This window comes from Halichoeres trimaculatus, unplaced genomic scaffold (genome assembly GCF_033239565.1).
Source record: "Halichoeres trimaculatus isolate MK-OKI-2021-1 unplaced genomic scaffold, fHalTri1.1 fHalTri1_scaffold_21, whole genome shotgun sequence".
Taxonomy (NCBI): Eukaryota; Metazoa; Chordata; class Actinopteri; order Labriformes; family Labridae; genus Halichoeres; species Halichoeres trimaculatus.
Window position 1 is genome coordinate 13,678,779 of NW_027437199.1, and position 25,437 is coordinate 13,704,215.

Below are 25,437 nucleotides of genomic sequence, written 5' to 3' on the forward strand. Positions count from 1 at the left end.
TCAAGGAGATCGTCACACTGTTAATTTTTGTATTCAAATTTGCAGTCTGCTGCTTTGCTTTTACCCGGGCTAATGCGAGGCTGGGTGGACTGAACTAAGATTCTCAAAGGCCGGGGATTTTGCAGGATCTCTCCACATGCAACAAGGAATCTTTTATTAGTTCGAAGCAGTTGTACATTTTTAGCCTGGTATCCAAACATGGCTCTAATCACCTGGCCTTAAACCAAGGATCGGAAAAAGACCTGTTGTGTTCGATTTCAGCTCTAATCAGTTGCTAGTGATGGATCATTTTGTTGTCCCGACCATCACTGCAGCTGGAGGAAACCTTTGTTTGCCCGCTGCTACTTTCTGTAACAGTAAATGTCAGGTCTGTTTGCTTCAGAGTGAATGATTATATCACATGATACTTATTTGGTTCCAGTATAACAGGATGAGGATAGACCACATGTATCGTCTGCTGTTGTGCTTGGTTATTGATTTTTATTCGGCAATTTAGATTGTTGTCTGAAGGACTAAAATACTAGGTCAAGAGTTTTTCTCTGTCCTTCCCAGCTGTTGTGTTTGACAGCAGTTGGCTCGCCTTATTCAGCATTACTGCCAGTAGATTACAAGGCTGGCGCCCTAGTTACAATCAGTTCAGAGGTTAGACAGTGCAATGCTGGCCAACATCGTTTTCAGCCCAACTTCCTAAATAACTTAATCTGCTTTCACTTTTATTCTACCTTTAGCTTCTTCTTTGTTCCACTTTACCAAACTCTTTCAGTTCTTTGACTTTCCTCCACCTACTGATTGTACTTGCATATTACACTGTGTTATTGTTTCTCCTTTGTTGTGGCAACAGTGAGTCTACATTACTGTGTGCTTGGCAATTATCAGTTTCTCAGTGTTTGTTCCCACTCTTTAAATAAAAAGAAACCTAATGTCCACATGCGTAAGTGCCTTTGATAAGGTATAAATTGGTCTTCATACAAACCAAGCAATCAGGAATAATATCTGAACATCCTGCATTAAAGGAATAGTTCCGGCTTTTTTCTCCCCATTTGTTTATTTTTTTACAAGTGTTGAAGGATGTACTCAGAAATAGTGAAACAACCCACAGGGGATGCCAGTCAGCCCCGCCCCCTTAATTGTCTAATTCACTCAACACACGCAAAGGGTTGAATGCTCCACACTCTGGGCTGCAGAAAATGGATTTGGGCCCAATCAGGATGAGAGCACACAGCACAGCTCTGTACAGCAGAGAGCAATGATTTTGACAGCTTCTCTCTGCAACTGGAGCAAAATGCACAAACAAGCAAAAATTAGCAGGATTTTTTGCCTTGACAGTGAAATAGGCTTTGCGAATCAGACCTGGAGATGGATCAGACAGCTTGGGCAAATGGTGCTGAAATCTTTGTGATATTAGCATCTATGCACCATTCTTGATGAATCCACCCTCAGTATGTTAAACCAAAGATGCTGTGTGACTGTGACATAAAGCTCTGAATAATTCCACATGTATTGGTACACTGGCATTATTGTTTAGATCAACACTTTATAAGCTACTTGGAAAAGTTTCATGGTAACATTTTTTACAGGTTACTCCGGGTCCCTTGTTCAAACTTACTGTTGACAAACACTTCAAACCACCACTAAAAACAAAAAGGGTCATTCCTGCAATGACAATTTCACCTGAGTTTTGAATTTGCCTGATTAAGTTCAATTCAACTAAAAAAATGAAGTCTGAAGAATTAAACATGTCTGAACCCCAATAACTTTTACTGAAGATCCTTAACCATAGCTTGCCTGGGTGGGTCTAAATTCACACAAGGTTTAATTGGCACCAACATCTCTGTATAAACTCCAAAAGCTAGAAGGCACATCAGCAGAAATACCCATTGTTTCTGTCTGGTTATTTATGTGTGTGTTTGTGTAATTACCTAAACCATGTCAGTACCTGACTGGGTGCTTAACAGTTTGCAGATGTGAAGCTTCCCAATTCAGAATTTTTGCTCACAGATGTCAAATACAGGATGAGCTATAAGTTGTTTCATTTGCAGGGGTCACCAAGATTTTCACAAAATTGTAATTCTTTACAGCAGCTTCAACTTAGGTGCATTTGCTATCATGACTCTGGGCTTCTTTTTTGTGTAAAACCAAACATTAAACAGCATGGAGAGGACAAATAGCGTGCTGTGTCTGTTAGTAAACTAATGATGCCGTGCAGGTTTTTAGTGCTGAGACGTGTGTCTGAGGTTGATGAGTTCATGGACTGTAAAACCAAATTAAGTGGAAGGGATTGATACGCTGCTGTAAATTTTCCCTCCCTCTCTACTTTTTCCCTTGTTCGCACATTTTGACATCTTGGCTCTTTTTGCACTGCTTTACTGTCAGACATCAAATGAGCCGTTTCTGTCATTCCTTTAAGTTGATCAAATGGGTGGACTACTCTCTGTCTTGCTCTGACATGCAACTCTGCGACTGCAAGTAAATGGCACTTTCCCTGTTCATTCAGTTCCTGAGGATTGAGCAGAGGCGTGTGATCATAATAATCGAGTCAACTATGGGCATGTTATCACCACCGCACTTGTATAAGGTTACATTACATCAGTAATCTCCTTTAGGCAACGCACAAATGAACAGGACAGGCAGGACTGTAACTGTCTGATGTGGCATTAAAAACCAATGGAAACATAAATCAACAACAGTCTTCTAATAATCAAGATAATTAAAAACTAGTCATTTCAGCTTATTTCAGTTGTAATAATTATTAGCTATGGATAGAAAAGCATTTTTTGACGGACATTTGTCGACAAATGAAAGTTTGCAGTCTGCAGGGCTTCTGTTTCCTCATCACATTTTGGCTCAAATGACTTTAGCGTAGTTCACAGGGCTGTACAACTAGTCCTCTTCCTGGATGTAGACAAGCACAAATGGAAAAAAATGAGTGTTTTATAACACAGCAGAGTTCATCAGATGGAGATAAGGTTGTTTATAGGCTGTGGCTGGTTGAACTGCTTGTTATGCCTGTTCTGAGTTCTGCTCATTTCTGAGTATTTTCTGCGTGTTTTTGTTTCCTTTAGCCTGCTCAGTTTGTCCGACTTTAAATTTCTGTTTTTTAAAAAGAGGAAATTAGGTTTTTAGGACTTTTTAGCACCCTTTTCTATACAATCCACACAAGATTGCCATCTACTATGAAAATCCTCTGTGGAATTTGTGAGTGATATAACTTCAATTGCTACCTACATCTTCCTAATTGATAAACACAACAGAAATTACATAAATAGCCTCTTCAAGGTGAGGATGGTTTTATAAAGTTAAAAACAAAACACAAAACAAAAAAAAAACATAATCTTGATTTTTGGCAGTTATGAAGCAAATAAAGGCCTCAAAAAATCTGATTTGATACAACCTCTTCTCTGAAGCCTGAGCATGAATTGGGTAAACCTAGAAAAAAATGTACCATGAATTTATTTATTTGTCATTGTGAATACGTCATAACAAGTGACATGTTGCATTCCTCCTCTGTAATGTATGTGTATGGAGAACTACGTTATTTTCTTTTTGTTAAGCAGAGAATGTTTTAGAATGTTGTTGTTTGTGTTTTCCATGTTGAAGTCATGTTACCTGAGCGATGATCTGGCTGAAGAAAGATTAATGTCTGGTTTGCCCTGGAGCTATGAGACTGGTGCAGTAGTTGCTGCAGATTTGTGCTGTCTGTGCTCCAAATAATCCGCCTTTGACACAAACACAAACAGCCACTGACATGCAAGCCAACAAAAGAAGACGATAAAAGAGTTCTGGTTCTTATTAAGCTGTTACACACCCAGACAGGAGTGTTTTTCTTTTTTTCTTTTTTTTAAGGCACACTGAGACTTTTGCGCGCCTATTGATCTGATCCCCTAAGAAAGACAGATGCACTTGCTCACAGAGACATGCATAGATCACTCATACATGTGTTTTTACTGTTACAAAAACTCGAGTCTGAGGCCCCTCTTTGGGCTAACATTCCTTGTGACAGACACAGAGTACAAACTCTGGCATGATCTGACTTACATCGCCACAGGCTCTTCTCACATTTGCACTGATGAACAACACATAGGCACATGCAAACACATGCTCCCTCTTTCTCTGCTTGAGCTGTTTGGGTAAAGTTTAAGTGGTTTTACTGAATTAGGGCTGTCAACGGCAATCATGTCAACAGTAGGGCAACGTGGGTCACAATGAATCACCTTGTGAGATTCAGGTATGGAGTTGGTAGTTCGTTCTTTCTTTTTTTTTTCATGGCTTCTATTATCTGACAGAGCTGATAGAAGTCCCTCAGTCCCTCAGCTTGTATTTTCTTTGGAAGGCAGAGCTTTAGATCATAAAAAGGGGCCTAACCTCAAATTACACAGCAGCTCTTATTAGACAATTTAAGTGATTTGACACACACCTATGAGAGGGGTTAATGAGGCTCCTTCTTTTTGTGATGATTTTTGGATACAAAAACAAATCAGCAAAGATTTGACAATCAGAGCTTAACTTGCTCTTGTCCAATAGCTCTTATGCCATTGCATATTCAAAGATAAAAGCAAAAAGATGAATCCAGATGGATTAAGATGATAGAGTATGTGTCTATGAGACGCTGACTAGCATCCAGGCTAACAATCAACATTTAAAATCGAATCATTATGTGAGAAAACACTGAAGAAGCATAATACAAACAGCAACAAGAACACTTTCTTTTATGCTTTTAGTGCAAGCAACCAAACAGACCAATCACAAATTGGGTTGTATTCTGTGTTGTGTTTCTACATGCGGAATGGCTTGTTATTCATAAGTTATTATATGGGTTTACTTGCTAACAGACCAAGGCCCGTATGCACGTTCAGTCACCAAACAAACGGGACCATAAGTCCTAACATTCTGTTATAGAGCAGTTTGGCTGCAGCGTTAGCTGCATGCACAACTGCAAATAATCGGCCAGTTAACTAATTACACCATGAAAGAGTCACAGGTGCAGATTACGTCATACTTAGGGGGAAAACAAACCCCATCAAACAAACGCGAGCTGCACGTCTACCACTCAAACAGTGATAAACCTGGCTGGCAGTGTGTGATAGAGAGGAGATCAAGAAAAACATTTTTTGGCCGGAGAAATTGAGATTTTATAACAAGAATACACAAACAGCTGTTATCAGTGAGTCAACCATATAAACAAAGACGAAGAGAAAGTTTGGCGATCTTGAACAGAGTAAATGTGTGTGGTGTTTCCACAGTAGAAAACCTCCACAATAAAATCAGTCATATGAAAGCTGCTTTGAGGAACAGGCATAAATAACTTTCAAAGCAGTTTATGAACTCAAACATTTCACATTTCACCACACACATCTTGGAAGGACCCAGACATATTAAATCAAAAATATGAAAAGCAAATCAAACTTATAAAACTGACGGCAGCGAGCCTAGCCGCTTTGTCTCCCTTGTCTCATCTGTTCACTGAAAGAATGTGTCTCCTAAATCTAAAGTTGCTGCATGGCTACACATTGCCACCTTTCCAAAGGATTGTCCACTGTCTTCGCATATTTTGTCTCAAACTGTACTGCACATTGTCTGCCTTTAAACAGCTGAACAGGCGCTGTTATCCTGCCATTAGCACCTCTAGTGGTGTGGTATACCTCCATATAAGCAAACGCTCTTTTGGCCAATTAACCTGGCTCATGCATACCACAAATTAACTTTTTTTCACTGTTCAGTACAAACAGTCCATTTTCCTCACTAACAGCTTGTCATGCATTCAGGCCCAGGGCATTCAGACCTGCTGACAAGAGCAGCACGTCTGACAATCATCTCACGCATGGACCATGTGAAGAAAAGAGGGCTTACCTTTTGTATCTTGGAGCCATGCATAGATCACAGCTGTAAAAGGGAGAAAATGATAAGTCAGGGGTTGTATGTCCTTTTTATGTCACATGATGAATGCATTACTTTCACACTTTAAGTGGGATCTTCAAAATAAAAGCCCAATCTGTTTTAAATTTTTTGTTTCTTTTTCCTTTTTTTTCTCGAGAGATACTCCTCTTCTTTGCAGGCCAGTATAATACTAAGCATGTAATGATAAATTCAAAATATACAGTAATTCATGCAGGTTTTCATTAACCCCCCAGCTTTATGTGAGGTATTGTTTAAGAATGACATCTCCTGTTTATCTACCTCTTCTACGTGTGCAGCTTTTTATGTGCCTGGATGTAAATTAGGACCCACATTTACCGTAAACAAAACACAGGAACCACTTTTTACAAGAATGGCAATCTGCCTGTTGTTGCGTCAAGAGTGATGAATGTGTGAAATTTATTTATTTGTATTATATAAAGGACTTTTTTTGTTGTTTATGGCTACAGCTTATTTTAGGTCAAAGTGAAGAGGGGCTCAAAGAGTCAATAAGCAGCCTATGAAAGCATCATACAGCTCACACACTCTCTATGTGAAGCCCACCCAGGAGTCTCACATTATGCTACGCCACAGGCTAAATTAGGTGGTTTGGCACAGTTTGATGCAGATGTGTGAATCAGGCTCTGTACTAAAAGAGCCCAAACAGTCTCCTAACATTTACATTTATAAAAAAGAAAATTCCTTGCCTTTGTGCACCATTTTGCTTGTGATATCATGTTGCAACTGATTCATGAACTACTGGAAGACTTGTTGGTTTTCAGTGAGATCATGATTAGTGGTTAAATGCACCTCAAAGACACTATCTGAGATTCAAACACCACATAACAGTAGACTGCCATGCTGAGTGCATTGTTTCTGCAGCACGTTTGAAAGTAGAAGCAAGGGCTGAATACAAATTGATTTAACTCAGCTTGAGGTGTAATTGAATTTGCCAGTTTACCTGCAGGAGCTTAGGGGCTTTCACACTACTGAGTTGTGCACATATATTACTAATGAATGATTATTCTGAGGTGCTGTTACTTGGATGGACTTATACAAGAGAAAAAAAAAACTCTGTACAAACAGGTGAGCATGTCACCCTTTCATTATCTCGATAAACATGCAGCTGCCCGGTGCTCAAGTGTTTGGGGGATGCTGTCTGTGCCAGCTAAGATGGCTCCATGCGGAGGCTGATTATCCACATCAATCCCTGATTATCTGCACCAATCCTGCAGATTGTACCTGCAACTCCTGCAAGATGAATGAAAGTCACACAGCTTTTCATCTCATAACTGACTTCTGCCGACACTCATTCCCATTTGTTTAACTTTTGCTGAGTGTTTGCTTCAATGTGTAGCAGCAGAAAGTTTTAACCCAGGCTTGTAGAAGATTATCGGCTTCAATGAGCGTGAAGTGCAGGTAAGACGGGGATCTTGGCAGTTGACCCAGCTGTTTCCTAGAAATGATTAGCACAGGGTTTTATGAAATTCAGAGGAACACAATGATGGAGAAGGAACTACAGCTGCCTAGTTCAGGACAGGTTGGAGACTGTTCTTCTAGCTCTGGAAAATGGTTAGTTTGGACATTAAAAAAAAAAAAGAACTATAAAAGTTGGATTCTGCCTAGGAAGTGAGGAGATTGCCAGACTTGTTTACGAGTGACATAATACTATACCAGTACTTTTAAAGTTGACATCTCGAGCAGACAGAGAGAAATAAGTTGAGGGGATGAATATGAGCAGACAGGAGCATTAGGCAAAGAAAGGATGAAGCCTGGACACTGACCTAAGGGATCCTGAGCCTCCTAAGTGAAAGTATTAGAAGGAGACAAGCAGTGGGGCAAACATTACCATCACATTCAACCCAGTAAAATCTAATTTTCCAAGTGATCAGATCCGCTTCTGTTTTGGTTACATGGCTTTGTTTTCACATTGCTCTTTGTAATTATTTCCATTTGACCTAAATAGCATTTGGTCTTGTGACAATAAGTTTGGTGCACTTTTTTCTTCTGTGTGTGTGTGCTGCAGGTCATTACTTAGGTGGCGGAACAACGGCTCCCTGAAGGGAGTCTGAGTATTTGAGGAAGACACTGAGGTATTAAACACATGTGGCCATTAAAAGGTAGTTCCACCAGTTTGTCTTTGATTTTACATCATTGTGTGTCATAAACAAAGTCCGGGGTTGGATGCAGCTTCTTGTCGCTCAGATTTCCTGGAAGTTATCCTCCTACAATCGAGAGCATTTTAATTAGATTTCAGTAATGGTATTACATACAATTTGACAGGCACGAGGCAGGGCAATGTATTGTTGCAAGTGGCAAGTTTCTTTTTGTGTTTATATATATATATATATATATATATATATATATATATATATATATATATATATATATATATATATATATATGTGTGTGTGTGTGTGTGTGTGTGTGTGTGTGTGTGTGTGTGTGTGTGTGTGTGTGTGTGTGTGTGTGTGTGTGTGTGTGTGTGTGTGTGTGTGTGTAAAATGCTGCACTTGTCCAAGAGTAGAGTGTATAATACTTGGATCTATTGTCCGTGATGTCAACCATCTACTTTTGAAACATAACAAGAAAGCCTATTGGCATCTTAAGCTAATGCTAAGTGCTAAACTCAATCGAGTATCCTTTGAGGTAGCGTGTGATCAAGTGTCAGACATTGAGCCTTCTCACTAACAGCTTCGTGGTGCCTGTCTGCCGGTCAGATTAGCTATGCCATTCATTGGGCAAACTCATAACCTTACTATCTTCTAAACTGCTGAGTTGTAAAAAAAAAAAAAATCATCCCAGTACTGTGTGTGCCAACAGACACGTAGGCTAGTCAGACCAAAGTCAAATATTGTGCCAGGCTTTGAATATTTCTTTATCGTGGTGCTAAAACCATCTTTTCTGAATTGGTGTGAACGTGCTGTCCTAGTACTCCTGGAGCCAGCCTCGAGCAGACACTTGACAAACTGCAGCTCTTAGGACTTTATCGTGGCTGCATCCCTCACAGCCAGAAGTTGCTGCACGAGTCCATGGGACCCTACGTCAGTAAAGACGTCCAACTAACTGGTCAATGAAAAGGTTTTAAAGCTGTGATCTTGTTGGCCAGGATTTATCTCTGTGTTATTTAACAAAATGTGCTTAGCATTTTCAGTCTCAAAGGACTTGTGTGGGAGCCTTTTACAAGGTTCTTGTTAGCATAGGTGGACAGGTCAGGTAGTGTCAGTTAAAAAACATCAACAGTTCCTAAATTGTTGAAGCTATTTACAGTGTCTGCCTCAGAAATCATGTCATGTAGACCCATAGAGTATACTCTCAAAACCTGTGCGACAATGCTAGCCTCAGCAAACAGTGGCACCAATATTTTATCACTCACTAAAACTTCCTTTTTGTAGATTTCCATGACATTTTACCTGCTTTATATCAAGTCTCCACCTGTCCTGTAATGGCTGCTTTGTGTGTCAGTGACAGTAAATAAAACACTTAATTCTTAGTCATTCTGTGGCTAATGTGCTAAGCTTCTATGAGTAAAGGTACAACAGTTCCTCAGGATTTCATCTTGGCTTCACACTGAAGGTGAAGGTAGCGCAAATCACTTCATGATTCACTGTTTATTTGCTTATCCCTAAAGTATGAAGTTATCTCAGGTGTTTCTGCAAAAGAGCATGTCCAGACTACACTCACGTGATTAAAGACTGAGCACTTGGAAGAAGTGGTGAGAGAAAAACTTCAAACAGGCAGAAATATGACTAAACCTTGTTGGTGCCTTGACTGTGAAAGTCAGGAAAGAGGTAGAGGCAGCAAGAGAGAGACGGACAGAGACAAATAAATGGCAGGTGATGGCAGTGACTCCAAGTGTGTTTCTCCAGGTGAAGGATTACCAAGCGTCTGAGTGAGTGTAAAGTGGATTGAGGTGATACAGCCTTATCTGGATTGTTATGTTGAGGACCAAGCTGAGTCTTAAGGCTAATCTTTAAATTCAGTGGTCAGTGCATGTTCAAAGCCTCATCTTTGGTCATAAGCTCAGGGTAGTGATGAGACGTCAACCGCTGAAACAAAATTCAATATCTGGTATTAAATCTACGCCAATATTGCACTACAGCAATTAAATGCTCCTTAAAAAAGCAGCTGTTTGGAATTCAAGCATGTCAAGACGTAGCGTTCTTACCCTGTGTGACGCCTGCTGGCCATCATTTTAGTCGCTTCCTTTTTGGCATGGGATTCTGTTTTTATTTCATGTTTTGATTTTTCAGTCATTACCTACTCAGCAGACAATACAGATTTCTAGTGCAAGGCTGTATTCATTATATATTGCAGGATTGGGGTTAGGATTGAATAAGATAAATTACTATTTGTAATATATGTATGTATGAGTGCTTGGCCTCAACATACCCTGCCAAAGGAAGCTTACCGTCACTTGATATTGCTGTTGTTGCTTAGTAGGTGTGGTTGAATGTCTGGAAACAACGTACAAATATACAAAAAAAAACCACTACTCAAGAACTTTCCTTGGAGCTGTTGGCAATAACAGTGTGCCAGGATAAAAAGAGAGAATCCTTTGACAGTAAATGTTCAGAACAGATATTTTAGTCTTCAGTGGTTCAGCATGACTTTTCCTTTGGCAGGGAACTTTGGGAGCCATGATGCCTGGCTAAATTACCAGAATTTCTGTGATAAACAACATTAAATGACTGGAAACATAGAGCCGAACTTTTTTTGTGTTAGAATAATGGGAGTCACATTGGGTGTGCCTATTTTAAGGCAACAGTTCCATCCGGATGTCACATGAAAAATATATTTTTCCTGGGCAATTATCCATTCAAGTGTGAAACATGATCCTTGGAGGCACACCGTGACTTCCTGGAGAAACATGTTTCAAGTTGTCTCAAATCCTTTTTTCCTCTTTTTGGAGAAAGGCCAGTTGATAAAAATAAAAAGTATCAACAAAAACAAAAATGATTGTGATGTCAACCGAAACCCTTAATCACACAGTTTGGTGTCACCAAAAAAAAAAACTCAGTGGATTCCTCGCATTCATGTCCAGGTCATCAGACAGTTTCCAGGGGCATCAGATATTTCTTCTTGCCCAAACCTGCTCCTTCCGTTTTCTACAGCGTGTACGCTGACTGTTTAAGCCACAGGGCGTTCAACACATTCTGAATCAATCAATCAATCAATCTTTATTCATATCGCACCAAATCATAACAAATATTATCTCAAGACACTTTCCAAAAACATTAAAAGATACAGATCATTCTTAACTCATCTTACCTCACCACGAGTACAACACTTTGCAGAATTTAGCAACTTTACATTGGTTAAGACAAATTGCTCATTAACAGGCAGAAACCTTGGGCAGAACCAGACTCATGTCAGGCAGACATCCACCTCGACTGTGTCAGGGTAAGAGACTCAGACGCTGTCAAAGTCGAATTTTGCAGTCAAAGAATCAGCAGGTCCTAAGTGAGTTGAGAGACGCAAATGAAACATTTAAAGTCTTGAATATTTTCATTTTTATTCTTGCAGCCAAACTTTGATATCACTGTTTGATACTTTAAGGAAACTTGAAATTTGGGAGGAACTAATTTATAGGTCAGGTTATGACCCTGACCATTGCAGCTGATGGTTACATGGAGTGAAGGTTAGGGCAAGTTTGAAAAGAAATAACACTCAAAAGGTTTTTAACCTGCTCACAGGAAATCTTATACCCCATTTGAAAGGCTGTGTATGAAAAGTGAAGCCAAAACTCCACCACCCTTAAAAAGCAGAGACATGTTAAAATCAAGTAAATGGGAATTTAAATGAACATATTTGCATTTAACCCCTTACTGCCTGAATTAGCAATTGTAAAAATAGATTGTTGAATTAAGTAGAGATTGTAAAGTTGAGTATAGTACACAAAATAGTTAAAACTAAGTTATGTTATATGTATAGACATGAGAAGTTCATCCCCTGACCAATATATCGTGGCATAGTGGATCTGATACGATCTTTGGTTTGTGTAGAATATGGATCAATAGGTAATAATAAGATACATAGGTCATTTCAGCTACTTCAAGACCTGACAGGGTACGTCACAAATTTACAACAACAGGCATCAAGGGGTTAAGAGCACGGTGGGGGTGCTCAAATTTTGGAGAATGTCTGAAGGGATGTTTTTGTGCTTGTATTTATATCAAGCCCAGGATTTTATTCCTTTTTTGGCAGAAGCACCTTTTGCACTTTTTTTTTTTATTTCAAATCCACAACACCTTTAGCAGTGGCATTAGTTGCAGGAAGTTGCATGGCGTCACTTCCATGGTGAACAGATTTCCCTTGCTGTTTTGCAGGTGGTGAAATATTGCTGTGAAAAGCATGTTTTAATGATCAAATCTGGTGTTCAACTTTATGATTGATGGGACCCATGTGTCGCTTTTTCATCCAGGTAAATGCTCTTCGTTCATATCAAATACAGATTACGCTTTGGACAAAGCCACTATACGTCAGTCTTGTTCTTCTGTCAATATTCAGTCTTACACATTTTGCAACTTTGAATAACTTTACTAACCTGGATCCTCAGCTAACATTTGATAAAGAGCTGACCCTAAACTAAAGTCCATGTCCTAAGATAACATATAGTTGAGGTGAGTATGTATCAGTGACCTCAGCATGTTTCTCACTCTCCTGTCCTTGTGTGATAACTTTTCCCACATTATTTAATGTTATATTAGTTTTCTTTCTGTAGAGAGTCTCTGCTTCCACTGTCTTTGTACTTTTGAATGAGACTAATAACAGTATCGCATTGGTGTTCCAGTATGCAGTTCAGCAGCTCAGCAGCTAGAACACCACTTTGTGTCATTTACGTTAGCCCTTTTTGAGTTCTTTTTCATGTCCCACACTCCTATCTCTGGACAGAAGTGAAGTAACAACACTGTAGATCTGACATTAAGGTGGACTTTTATCATGGCACAGAATTTCACTGTTAAAAGGCCGTAGTTGGTGAAGTGTAGCAGAGGGGTGTGGGGTAAGGTAAAAGGGGCTAAAGACACAATACTTAGGTTCACACAGTGTCATTAACCTCCCTACAGGGAAAACTATTGTTAACCTGCTGGGCTCCATTTGTCTCTCTCATTTTTCAGCATCATAAACTACAGCGAGAGCCTTTAAGGCAGTGATTGTTACAGCAGGAGGGAAAATTAATTTTCTTTGCTCCGACGCAAATTTTTACAGACCAGGCGCTTGGTGAACAAAGAGGTCCTTATTCTATATTTCGACCTGATTATCACAGCAAGAGAAGAACACAGTTGAATGGAAACTCTTTTGTAGTATGAGTGTCAGTGAGTAGTTTATGGCAGACTGACTCCTGCCCAGTCCTGTTTTATGAAATATTAAAGGGATCAACATAACCCCTGTCACTGCATGCTTTTGTCTTAGTTTTTGGATGAACTGACAAACGTCTGGCGGAATTAAAGAGCATAGTTGGATAGAGACAGAGGCTTGACTGACATGAATTACAAGCAGGAGGACAAAAGGATGCAGCAAGAATTTGGGAATAATCACAAATCACATCTGATTCTTCAACTATGAGTGACTTTTATTCATTCTTAGCGACCCCTGTCGTCGAAAACCTTTTTTCTGTAATAAAAAGCTAAATCTGACTCAAGCAAGCATTTATTTTGGAGGGGAGTAAGAGGATGCTGCTTTTTTAGGTACAGTTTTATTTTTTGTTTTCTTTTCCACAGCTGCTTGCAGGATGCATAGTAGTGAGGTAACGTATCTATGGCTATACGGGAGTAATAACTGTCATACGCTGGCTCAGTTACTGTTTTTCATCTCTTTGCTGGTACTGGAAGTGAATGAGAAGATCAACTAAGATTTTTGAGTAACAGACATGACTGTACTGACTGTAGCACGAGTAAACTTGACAAACGCTGGTCTCTGTTTAGAATCAAGAAGTTCTAATCTGAGACTGTAGCAGTTTGTTAGGTGTTGAGAGTAGCCATAGACCAAAAAAGAGAAAGGTAGAAAAAAGGAAAGGGTTTTTTTTGTGAGGATTGACCAGACATGATGTTTGAAAATGCTAATATGTTAAATCTTTATTTTCTGAATGTTGAAGTAGAGTTTGTTTTGGAGCACAGCTGTGATCTGTCAGCAGATTTGAAATGATTCCTACAGTTCTTTATGTGCGTCTTAAAACGCAGCTGAAACAAAACAGCAGTCTTATATAATAGCCTTGTAGTAACAAATTTATAAGGTGTAAGATGTGACAACTGAATTTTTTCAATGCAGAAAATATTTAATATAAAAACTGAGAAACAAATTATGTTATTCCTACCACAACTTCTTGAAAATTAGCAATGATTTTCCAGAAAAAAGTCAGGATGATTTCACAAGAGCACCTTCTTTGTAGGTATAAAAAAAGATACAATACAACTTTAGCTGCATGTAGTGTTTTAACCACAGGTTATTTTTTATTTTTTAGCAGTTTTAAAGGAAACTATTAATCAAGTTGGTGAGATAGACCTCTTTGAAACTCATGTATCACATACGATATGTTTAGGGTCATGGGGTTAACTTTAATGATATTTTATTTAAGTTGCATTTTGGGGTTAAGTATATTATAAAATAATTAAATTGATATAATAATAATTATTATTATTATTATTATTATTATTATTAAATTGATATAATAAATATAATAAAAATTATTATTATTATTAAATTATTATTATTATTATTATTATTATTATTATTATTATTATTATTATTATTAATAATAATAATAATAATAATAATAATAATAAAATTTATCATTATTATCATTATTATTATTATTATTATTATTATTATTATTATTATTATTATTATTATTATTATTATTACTATTATATTTGAAGAGGATAAGTCATGAGGGAAGCGTGGCAAAGGGGCTGTAGTTTGGAAACCTGACCTTGGGCTATGGCCTCTTTATACGGGTGTGCAAACACTCGACCAAACCGGCACTGCTCAGACTTTATTTTGTAAATGTGTGGTATGCAGTCTAGAGTCTACTGCAGAAGACAGTGAGTATTGTTGTTAAGGAAATACATTCAATTGTTTTTTAATCTTTGACTGTTACTGCGGTTTGCTGCCCATTGGCCTGATTGTGCTGTCTTGCTCTCACAGCAATATCTCCGTCATGAGTCCTTGAAAGTTTTACAAGAAATATGTGAGAGTGTGTGTATTTGTTTTGCAGCACTGCGATGAAAATCTTTCCTGTATGTTTGTGTGAGTATGTGTTTCTGTTCTGAGCCACTGATGATAAGGTGACACTGCTGTAGAACAGATGTCTGCCAGTTTCTCCCTCCCTCTGTCCGTCAGCCTTCATCCAGCCGTAGCATCACTGATGGGAAAGAGTCACCTGTTTTTGTACACTGCCGTCTGTTTGTCTATTATCCATCACCTTCCCTTCTCCTCCCGTCTTTGAAAGACATCCTGAGAACATGTGTGAGTGCGTATGATTGCAACATAAATGACAACTTGCCCTAAACAGAGTACACATTGCTACCTGATTATTTGTGTGGATACTATAATCAGCGTTCCTGTTGAAGGAGAAATGTTTGTTCTTTGGAATGAATGTACGCAATCTATGACAAAGTCAAAGACTGAGACTGCTTGTATCAGAGTACCCGGTTTGTTTTTTAGTGATTCAGATTCACTGAGTTAAACCCAGACAAAAATTGCTCAGCTGTTTTGAAAAATAAAGGAATTACTTGCAGAAAAGGAAAAAACACTGTAAATTAAAGTGTGCATGAAGTGCGGCTTAAAATATCACTTGGTCATTATCAGTGAAGGATTGATCTAACTGCAATATTTCATGGTAATCCTCTGACAGAAATCTGTCGCTCTGATTTACTCTTGTGGCTTGTGTGAGCAGCTTGGAGGGACATGACTCAAAGCAATACGCATGTGTAACTCTAAATCCGACACCTCAGATGTCTGTTGAAGTATGATGTCAGGAAAGCACAATCACTTTCACTCATATTTTTAAGGGGCGAACCTAATGGGTAGAAGAAGTGTACTGTTGGTCTCTGAAACCCCCTTTCGCGACTCACTCTTTGAGTTTAACGATCAAGCATATCAATTGGAAACTTGTGCTTACATCTGACCTTGTGTTTTTGAAGCTTATCAGTTTCTTAAAGTGGCTGTGGGGAGATTCTAAGTGATCCTGAAAAAGTCTCCCTTCTAGATGTTTGCCTGACCATAATCCACACTTTCAAACGAGATTATCAGTACCAGTATTGCTGATTACATATTATCTTAAATTGCTACATCTTAGCTTCCAGTTCAGGCCGACCAGGACCAGACTGATTTGCTAGGTCTAGGTCTCTATGACAACACCACGCCAACTGACAAAGTTTAGTAGTGAGAAGAGATAGCACACAGAGATCTGTGTTTTTCTCTGCTGAAAATGATTTCTGTGTAGTGATGGTGGACACGGGAGCCTAACTGTCAGACAGAAAAAGGACAGAAGAGCAGAAGAAAGATAAACTAGAGAGTGATACAGCCTGAGCTAAAGGCTAATTAGCCTTTAGCTCGGGCTGTATCACTCTGTAAAACAGGGGCTAAACTGTTTGTGATGATGTCCATTCCAACTCACAGTCAGCAGTTATTATGCAGTGGTCTGTTCAAACTTGAGTCTATCAATAAAATGAAGAGTGAGGTTACGTTAGCTCTGCTTGGTAGATGACTGGCAGGACAAAGCTAACCAGGATTTACTAACGTTACACATTACAGACATGTCTTAGAGCACCGTGCTGCAAGTGTACAACTACTAAACTACTTACAAACTGACATTGATTACTCGTTGTCACATTAGCCTACAGATATGTCAGAACTGGGCTGTTGATGTCGCTAACATATAGCCCGCTGCTACAACGTTTGCTTGATGTCACATTTAAAACCACAGCACTACATAGATGTACTGATAAATACCTTACCTTGGGGCGTTGTATCCAGCAAAAAGTTGTCTTGAACAAAGAACGTTTCTCCATTTAATTCCAAAACAAACACTTGCCTCGCTAAAAGTAATTAATGACAGTTCGCAGAGACTCCAGGCCAGAAGGTGGCGAGGAGTGCAATTAAAACAGATCCTCCTCATAGCATCTTTAAGCTGATTCAAAACATGAGCCCGAGTTCTGAAGATGTCTGCTGAGTGTGAAAATGTGGGAATAAAGCTGATAATTTTGTCGTGCATTTAAATGTGTATTGTTGTTATAAGTCATCATTAGTGGTTGAATTTATTTTTATTGCCCTCTAGTGGCTGAGATGTCAGTTGTACAAGGTTTAAAGATGCAACATCTGTCTATGAGATGCAACTGTAAATAATAAGCGCTGCTTTCCACAAAGTGATCCATCAATGAAGCAGTGCTAAGTTGCCATTTGTTAACTGTAGCTTCACTTCGATGCCATTGTACTTCGTGAATGAGGCCTTATCAGCGATCTTTCCTTAAGGAATTAAGGAATTAAAAATGATAGAAGAATGTCAGTTTTCTGAGAACCACTTATGGCTATGACACTCCCCTGAGGCCTACACTAACACCACTTCCTGGATCGTGCTGATCTGGAATGAGCATGTGGCTCCGTAACATCTGCTTTAAGCATACACACACATTTCACAAACATTTGACCTAATGCTTCTCCTACAGATCACTACAGGGTTTTCAAACCCCACAGAGTGAAACATGAGCAACAATGCGCTGAAAAGACTTTTTCTCATCAGGCTTCAGTGAATTTATGGATGTTAAAGCTCCAAACATAGAGGACAAGCTTGTCCAAAGTCAACATCCAGTATGGAATCAACAGATGCTTTACGTGAAGCCTGGTTTGTCAACATTTTTCATACAGCAAGGCATTACACCCCAGAGTGATCCAAACTGGCAACTTCAAGAGAACTTACACCCCACATTTACTCTTAAATGAATTAACCCTCCTTTCACAGTTTAAAGGGCCATGTTTTCATCTCATTGGGAATAAGTGGAGCACTAAAAAAGACTTCTAATGGCTTAATGACAAAGTGTGTGTGTAATGGGAGCTTGGTTTTACTCCGAGCACACATTTTAAGCCTGCAAAAAACAGTTGTGTTCGTATTTCTCCAAACACAATTAGGGGTGTTTTATTGCCCGCTGGTATGTTGTACATGTATCTGCAAGTTGGTTCCATTAACGGTGTGTTCTTACCAGGCACACACACGCATATACACCACAACTGCTGCTGCTGTTATTGACATTGTGGTTGTCAAGTTCAAGCTTGGGGTTCCCACAAAGCCCTAGAGACTACCACTCTCCCCTCCTCTGCTGAAACTGAACAAATGCCCCTCAGAGAAGTTAGGAGGATGTGAGGAATATTTTATCCAATTTATTCAGATTCATGGGCATTTGTTTGAGAAGGATGTAATAATAGTAAGATGATAAAATCTTAAGGTCACATAATGTGATTTGAGACATATAATGTCTCTTTTTTTTCTCTAACTCCTGGCTCAGGTGCAATACTTGAAGTGGTTTTGCACCAGTGGTCTCACCCTTACTTCATTTGTCAGCCTTGCACCTTTCCCTCATTATCTCATCCCCTCTATGCAAAGCTGCACTCTTAAGTTTGAGAAACTCTGCTATAATGGAAGTATTTTCAAAGTTAAGACAACCTGTTGCAATTCGACTCAAGTGGTTACTAAAAAATGTCAGCTGGAAGGACACAAGCTAGGAATTGGTCCACCCACCCAGTTGATGTATTCCCGCAAGACCTGTTGCTGCCTTGAGGTCAATAAAGCATGATATTAATCTAGTAAATAATGATGCCACAAATAGTAGAATCGATGATAGAGAAGGGTTTGCTCTCGATTAAATTATCCAAAAGTCAGTCGAGCATCACAAACTATTAGGTTTGTGTATTAAAAAAACGTTGTCTTTGTGACCGTTGTCTTTGTGACCGTTGTCTTTGTAGTTTTTATGTCTTTTGTCAGGAAAAACTGGGTGCTGGGACACAAACACAATAAATGTTGGATGTTTTGGTATGTGACTTGTCAACAACGAGCGTTTTGATTGATTGGATGTGTATTCATCACGAGCAAAACTGAAAATTGACCTTGGTTTGAAAAAATAAAAGGCACAATTTTCCTCAGTGAAAGAAATTTGCCGGTGTGAAAGTTTGCATTGAAAAACAGTAGATTGAAAAAAATAATAATAATAAATGTGGGGGCTGCATGGTGGCATAACAGGTAGTGCTATAGCCTCACTGGTTCAATTCCCAGCTTGGCCGGTGGGCCTTCTCCCCGTGCATGTGTGGGTTCTCTCCAGGTACTCCGGCTTCCTCCCACAGTCCAAAAACATGCTCATCAGGTTAACTGAACACTCTAAATTGTCAGCAGGTGTGATTGTGTGTGTGATTGGTTGTCTATGTGTCAGCCCTGTGAATGACTGGCGACCAGTCCAGGGTGTACCCGGCCTCTCGCCCAATGACAGCTGGGTTAGGCTCCAGCCACATGCGTCCCTGAACAGAATAAGCGGTTTGGGAAATGAATGAATGAATGAATAATGTCAGAAATATTTGCATGAAAAATACGCATATGGTGTGCCAAGGGCTTAAGGTAAGGGGTTATGGGATTTTGACCATTAAGAACTGAGAGTGTGACCCTGGAGGTGATTAGTAAGACAGCCATGTAAGAATCAAGACTAAAAATGAACTCTTCTTTCAGCTAGAAAGAAAAAATGGGGAAGCATTACTAAAAAGTGTTTCTCTGTCTTTACAGATCTTACAGGTGAATCTAGTGATGTCCATCCTGCTGTATGTGATGGTCCTCGTGTACCTCTATGGTATTCAGGCAACCACCATGGACAGCAGTCGCCAGGGACAACAGCAGCAGCCAAGTCCTGACCCCTTAAACTCCCTCATCATCCAGCTGCTTCAGGCCGATCTGACCAAAGGAAGGAACAGAGGGAACCAGAGCCAGCAGGGGAAGAGCCGGCACATCGAGACCCAGGAAACACTGCCTCCTCTCCTCAGCGACAGCTTTCCTCCAGAGGAGCAGGATGATCAGTGGGGGACAGGGGGACGCAGCGGTGGGAGCAGTGAAGGCTGGGTGGACCAGCAGGTGATGTTACTGAACTCGGACCTTCTCAGGCAGCATAAACGGTACAACTCACCTCGAGTGCTGCTAAGTGACCGGCCGCCACTGCAGCCACCGCCGCTATACCTCGCAGACGATTTTGTGGACAGTGGAGGAGCAGGAAACAAAACACGAAAGAAGCGCTACGCTGAGCACAGGAGCTACCGTGGGGAATATTCTGTGTGTGATAGTGAGAGCCAGTGGGTGACGGATAAAACCCAAGCAGTGGATACCAGGGGGGACTCTGTTACTGTTTTGGCCAAAATTAAAACCAGTGCCACGCAGGACATCAAACAGTACTTTTATGAGACACGGTGTCGGACCCCTCGGCCTTTTAAAGGTGGCTGCAGGGGAATCGACGACAAGAACTGGAACTCACAGTGCAAGACAACACAGACATATGTTCGAGCACTCACACAGATCCGAAATTCAGTGGGATGGAGATGGATACGCATCGACACTTCCTGTGTCTGCGCGTTATCAAGGAAACGTCACAGGACGTAAATGTAACCATAAAGACACCTGGCTGTGGACTACCTGCTGTGGATTTTACTTCCAGTTTTGGATGTATTCCCTGTTCACAGAGCTCCTGCCACAGGATTACTGCTCACGGTGGTTCAGAGCAGCATTCTGCTAAAAAGTGATACTTCTACTGAAAAACTATGGGTCCATTTCAAAGATATTTCACCTTTGTGTGCTGCAAATCAACAGAACACTGCAACACAGCTGGTAACAGATGAACTTGATTTAGTGGGATCAGGGAGGAAGTGAGTGTATGAGGGGCGGACTGTACATATAAATTATTTAAATTATATGAAATGCATGTAGTTTATACATGTTTATCTATCTATATATGACGTATGAATATATTTGTGTTATTTATTGAGAGAAGTCTTCTTCTAAAGGAAAAAATGTTTAAAAAAAAGGAATGAAAAAGCTATGGACTTGTTTTGAGACTATAACACAGAACTGGGCTGCAAAGGTGCTTCACGGTAAGACTTTACATGTGCCTTGACCAGAGCAGAGACATAGGACTTGGTAACTCACGCACAGCAGTTGCCGCAAATGTTTGAAATGTTTAATATTACCAATCCAGAAAGTGACAAATCTGAGAGGACTTTTCTGTCCCACTGACCAATAGAAATTAGCATTACCTCTCAATGAGACAGGCATCTGAAACACAAACTTGTGATGTATGACCAAACGTAAACATTTGCACTGTGCTTTCATGCTGTTATGTTTTAACACACCAAAAAGTCCATTTATTTCTCTGGGAGACACTTTTTTATAATAAAAAAGAAAATGCAAATAATTCTTGTAGTATCTGCTAGCACTGACTGACAGAGACTCAAGAAATCCAACTGTTTGGTTTCCTTGAACCAAGTTTTACTCTAAACTGTTATCATGAGCTGTTATCGTTTCTTCCTGTGAATAAAAAACTTATATTTCTTAAAGACAGTCATATTTCATTCACAACTGAGTTGTGGTGTCCATATAAGGTAGATGTTTTGCTGATGGGAACTTTGCATTAGCATTTACACTACGAGTGTTTCTGACATAACTTCACTAGAAATTATCGTATTACGCCCAAAACACATCAGACAAGTCTTTGGTACGGCTCGGCCCTGTCGCGGTACCTGATCTAATAGATTTCTTTTCAAGTCAATATCTCAGTCACACTGGCTTTACTCTGTTGCGTCTCGGCTCCAGCGAGTCGGAGCCTCTCACCTCAGTTATGCAAGGCTCCTATTGATGCTGGAGCTGAACATGCAGCAGATTTGAGCTGTCAATGACGCCTGAAATACACCAGATATACGTCTGCAGTGTGACTCCATTGCGCTGTGTCTTGACTGCATTTGTCAACTTGTACCGGCTGCGTGTTCAGTCTGACAAGCCTCATGACTGACAGACAGCTGGAGTCACGAGACTGAGAAGTTCTTGCGCTTCCCACTTCATTGATAAGTCTTTTTTTTATTCATGTTGGGACAAAAAAACTAAAACCTGTTGACTTCCTGGTCTGGCTTTACTCATTATGTCTGTTTATTGTGGTAGTCGAGCTAAATGTGAGCTGATTTTGACACAGTCTGTTTTATTTTTAAAAGTCACTTGGTGTTTTTAGGCTGTGTCTGGTCAAGACCTCCTGTCCCACTTGATCTTTTCTATGCTCAGTTAAGCATCACAGCTCCACGTCCATCAAAAATAGAATGGCTGCGTATAACTTGTAGCATGACGGACCAGCCAAGCAGACATAATGCAACAACAGATCGGATCAGTTTGCCATTACGGAACAGGGCCGCCGGTGTACTTTAGCCATGAGAGTGCACACAGTCAACGCCCAACATGACCGAGCCGGACCAGAAATGCATCAGTCTTGGCAATACAAGAAACCAAACAAGTAAATGTTTGGACTTTTGGACTTTGTTATTTCCAGTGTGAATATCTCATTACGCCTAAAATGTGCCTTATTTCATCATTTTGGCTTTTCCTGTTTTGTGGCAAAGTCCATTTCTAACTTACCAGGTCACTGAGGCTAGTATGAAGATTTCTTTTATCTAGAAAATACAAAAGTAGTCCTGCTAAGTTCTTAATCCTTGCAGAGGGAGCTACTGTCTGTTCCTGCTCCCTCATAAAATCCTTTTGGATCGACTTACAGGGTTCTTCAGCTGTTTGTACTGAACTAAATGGCTTTGTTACCTCTGCTTTTTCCATGTACACTGGAGTGTTAAAAGTTTTATAAAACCAAAGATAGCACTCCCTTAACTGAAGTTCTTACCAAGAAAAGTGAAGCTGTGTGGTTTCCTTATATAATCAGCAGTTGATCTAATGGTAAAGTTCAGGTAAGGTCTGAGTCTGCAGTTGAATCCACATTCCCCTCAGTAATTTAACAAGGGGTGCACTGATCACAATACCGAATTTTATATTCTTATAACTGACAGCATATACCTTCAATGGTCCAATCTTATTTTATTGAAAATCATCGAAAAATACCTGTGAAAAAAAAGCTTTATGTTTTACTTTAAAAAAAAAACAATAAAGTGTCTTGAGTTTTAGGTCTCCGAGCAAAAAGCAACAACTACTGGCTGTCGGACCTTCCTGGAGGTGTATAAGATCAGTTTTGTATATAAGGATGAGCAGAGCACCGATCCCCCAAAATTAAGGAAAGTGGCACTGACTGATCCGCCGACTGATCGATCGGCGTATGTCTAAATTTTACCACTGATTAAGATTCAACGATCTTGCTACTGAAAATCCACCAAAACCAATGCATAATCCTACAAATTATACATTAAAAGGAAAATGTTAAATAGAAAAGATACACCTTAGCAAATGTGCTTGACCAAGAATACTAAGTGAAGGCTTGTTTCTCCCTTTTGAAAATGTCCACAGCCCAAATATCCATGTTCGTAACGTGGTACAAAAAGAAAAAGAGGTTTTGGTCTACTTTTCCCTGTTGTACAACTCTAAGCAGGTTTTGATATTTTTTTTTTCCTTTTGAGGATTTAATTATAGGTGACGGACCCCACTTTTATCAGTTTTAAGAAATTTAATAATGTACTAGGGCTGCACGATTATTGCAATCGCAATCGCAATCGCAATGTCAGCACATGCAATTCAGATTTTTTCTCCATGATAACCAAGCAAGTCTGTAGACTCATCATGACACAACTTTTTTTATTAAATCGCAAGCACAATCGCAATCGCAATATTGTCCACCTAATCGCAAATCGCACCTTTCCCCCAAATCGTGCAGCACTATAATGTACATTATTAAAAATACCATGAGTGTGGATCTGAGTCTTACTTTCTGGCACTGATGAACCAGAGTGAAACATCCATGGTTGGTGTTTGATCACAGCCTGATCAATAGTAATTTATTCAGCTATCTGATTAGATAATTCACACCTCAGTTATCCTGCCAGTTTGAGCACACAGCATGGTATCACATGGCACCAAATCTCTATGAAATGGGTCAGTGGTCAAAAGACACAGAGTTTAACATAAACAGTTGGAAGTGATGGGTTTCTCTCGCACGCATGTGCATGTGTGCTTATAATACTGAAGATTAAGTGAAGTCTTGACGTTTAAACCCCTTGTATCTTTATAACTTCTCACATTGCAGAGTATTGTTCTAGATAGTTTGCAAAGGAACAGTTGTCTGCATCTGAAGAGACTTTAACAATGGACCCTGTTGTGCAAAACAATAATTGAGGATGAACTCAGGCAAATTCCAGTGATGCCTATCACCATGGCATTTTTCTTATCTGATATTAGTTCCTTTGTTTACTGATTTTTAAATGTGGGGAGGCAAGTTTGGAGCCTGAATGTTCTTCATTGTCAAGCAGAAAGCCTCAAACAGGGAAAGAAAGACACAACCTTATAAAAGATGTTTCAGAACATCAGGTTTCTGTCAGTGAGGGGCATTTTGTGTCTGGAAACAAACCTGATGTCATACTAACAACCTGCAGGGAAAAGCAAGAGATGATCAGCACACAGATGCAAAGTGACGCATAAAACCAAGTGGAGACAAGTAGAATCAAATCTCCAATAGACAGTGAGTTGGAAACAGAAGACAGGCAGTGTGATTGACAAAGATATGAATCAGTTATTATCAAATTCTTGGGAGGTCACAGAGAGCATAGAGATATGAATGTGTTAAGAGCAAAGGTATGCAAGTGCTTCAAGTTCAAGACTAATAAATAACAGATGATTGGTAGCAAGACAACAACACTTGTCCTGGGTTACTGTGAGGCGTGAGTCATCCTGAGTATCAGAGGAAAAAAAAGACAATCGAGCTTTAGGAAATGAGTCACTTTGGAGCTTAAACTGAACTGATTTTCAGTAGTAAAATGACTCAAAATAAATGTTTTTTACTAAGTGAATGACAATGGACACACTATACATCTGATGGATGGGAGGAGTGTCTTTATAAGTGCCTCATGGTGTTGAAAGACTAATCTGTTGGAGTCCCTTAGACCAGCACTCTGGAAGGGGTTATTTACTTTACAATGAGCCACAGTTTTTTTTCATAAATACATTTTTATGACTTAAAAAAGAAAAGCCAGCACTCTAAGCTCTTCTTGTGTCACAATATATTAGTTCACATGATGGTTGTATGCCTTGTGAACTCAACTCAAGCTTTGTTTTCAGAAAGTGTTTTCTTATCTTTTTAAACACACAGAGAATGACGGTGTCAGCCTTTGCACACCAACGGCAACAGGAATAAACGGCACAAAATTGCGAATTCAGAGGAGTCATGTTCAATCTGTGCAGCTATTCTCCTCCAAACGATGTCTTTGTAATCACTGTCTTTGTAGTTTTTATGTTTTTTGGCATACAGAACCGGGCGCTGGGACACGAACACAATCACTGTTAAATGTTTTGGGATGTGACTTGTCAATGGGCGTTTTGACTGGTCAGATGTGTAG

General features: G+C 39.6%; 1 protein-coding gene and 1 long non-coding RNA gene across 3 annotated transcripts in view; one reads left to right on the plus strand and one right to left on the minus strand.

The window, feature by feature from the left end:
- ntf3 (neurotrophin 3) overlaps window positions 1-20,787 on the plus strand; it is a 42,512-nt gene extending 21,725 nt beyond the window's left edge. The window contains exon 2 of the mRNA XM_074697712.1: window positions 19,655-20,787. Within this exon, the coding sequence (XP_074553813.1) occupies window positions 19,655-20,515 (861 nt within the window). The 3' untranslated portion in view covers window positions 20,516-20,787. The remainder of the gene's footprint in view (window positions 1-19,654) is intronic.
- Window positions 266-25,437, minus strand: part of LOC141810306 (uncharacterized) — a 51,504-nt gene continuing 26,332 nt past the window's right edge. The window contains exons 3-5 of one of the 2 annotated variants that reach the window (XR_012600078.1): window positions 5,848-5,880; window positions 3,607-3,716; window positions 266-1,272 (exon numbers count right to left, since the gene is read on the minus strand). This is a non-coding gene — a long non-coding RNA (uncharacterized LOC141810306). Of the gene's footprint in view, window positions 1,273-1,467; window positions 2,893-3,606; window positions 3,717-5,847; window positions 5,881-25,437 lie in introns of those variants that run through there. The other variant, XR_012600077.1, reaches the window with a different exon arrangement.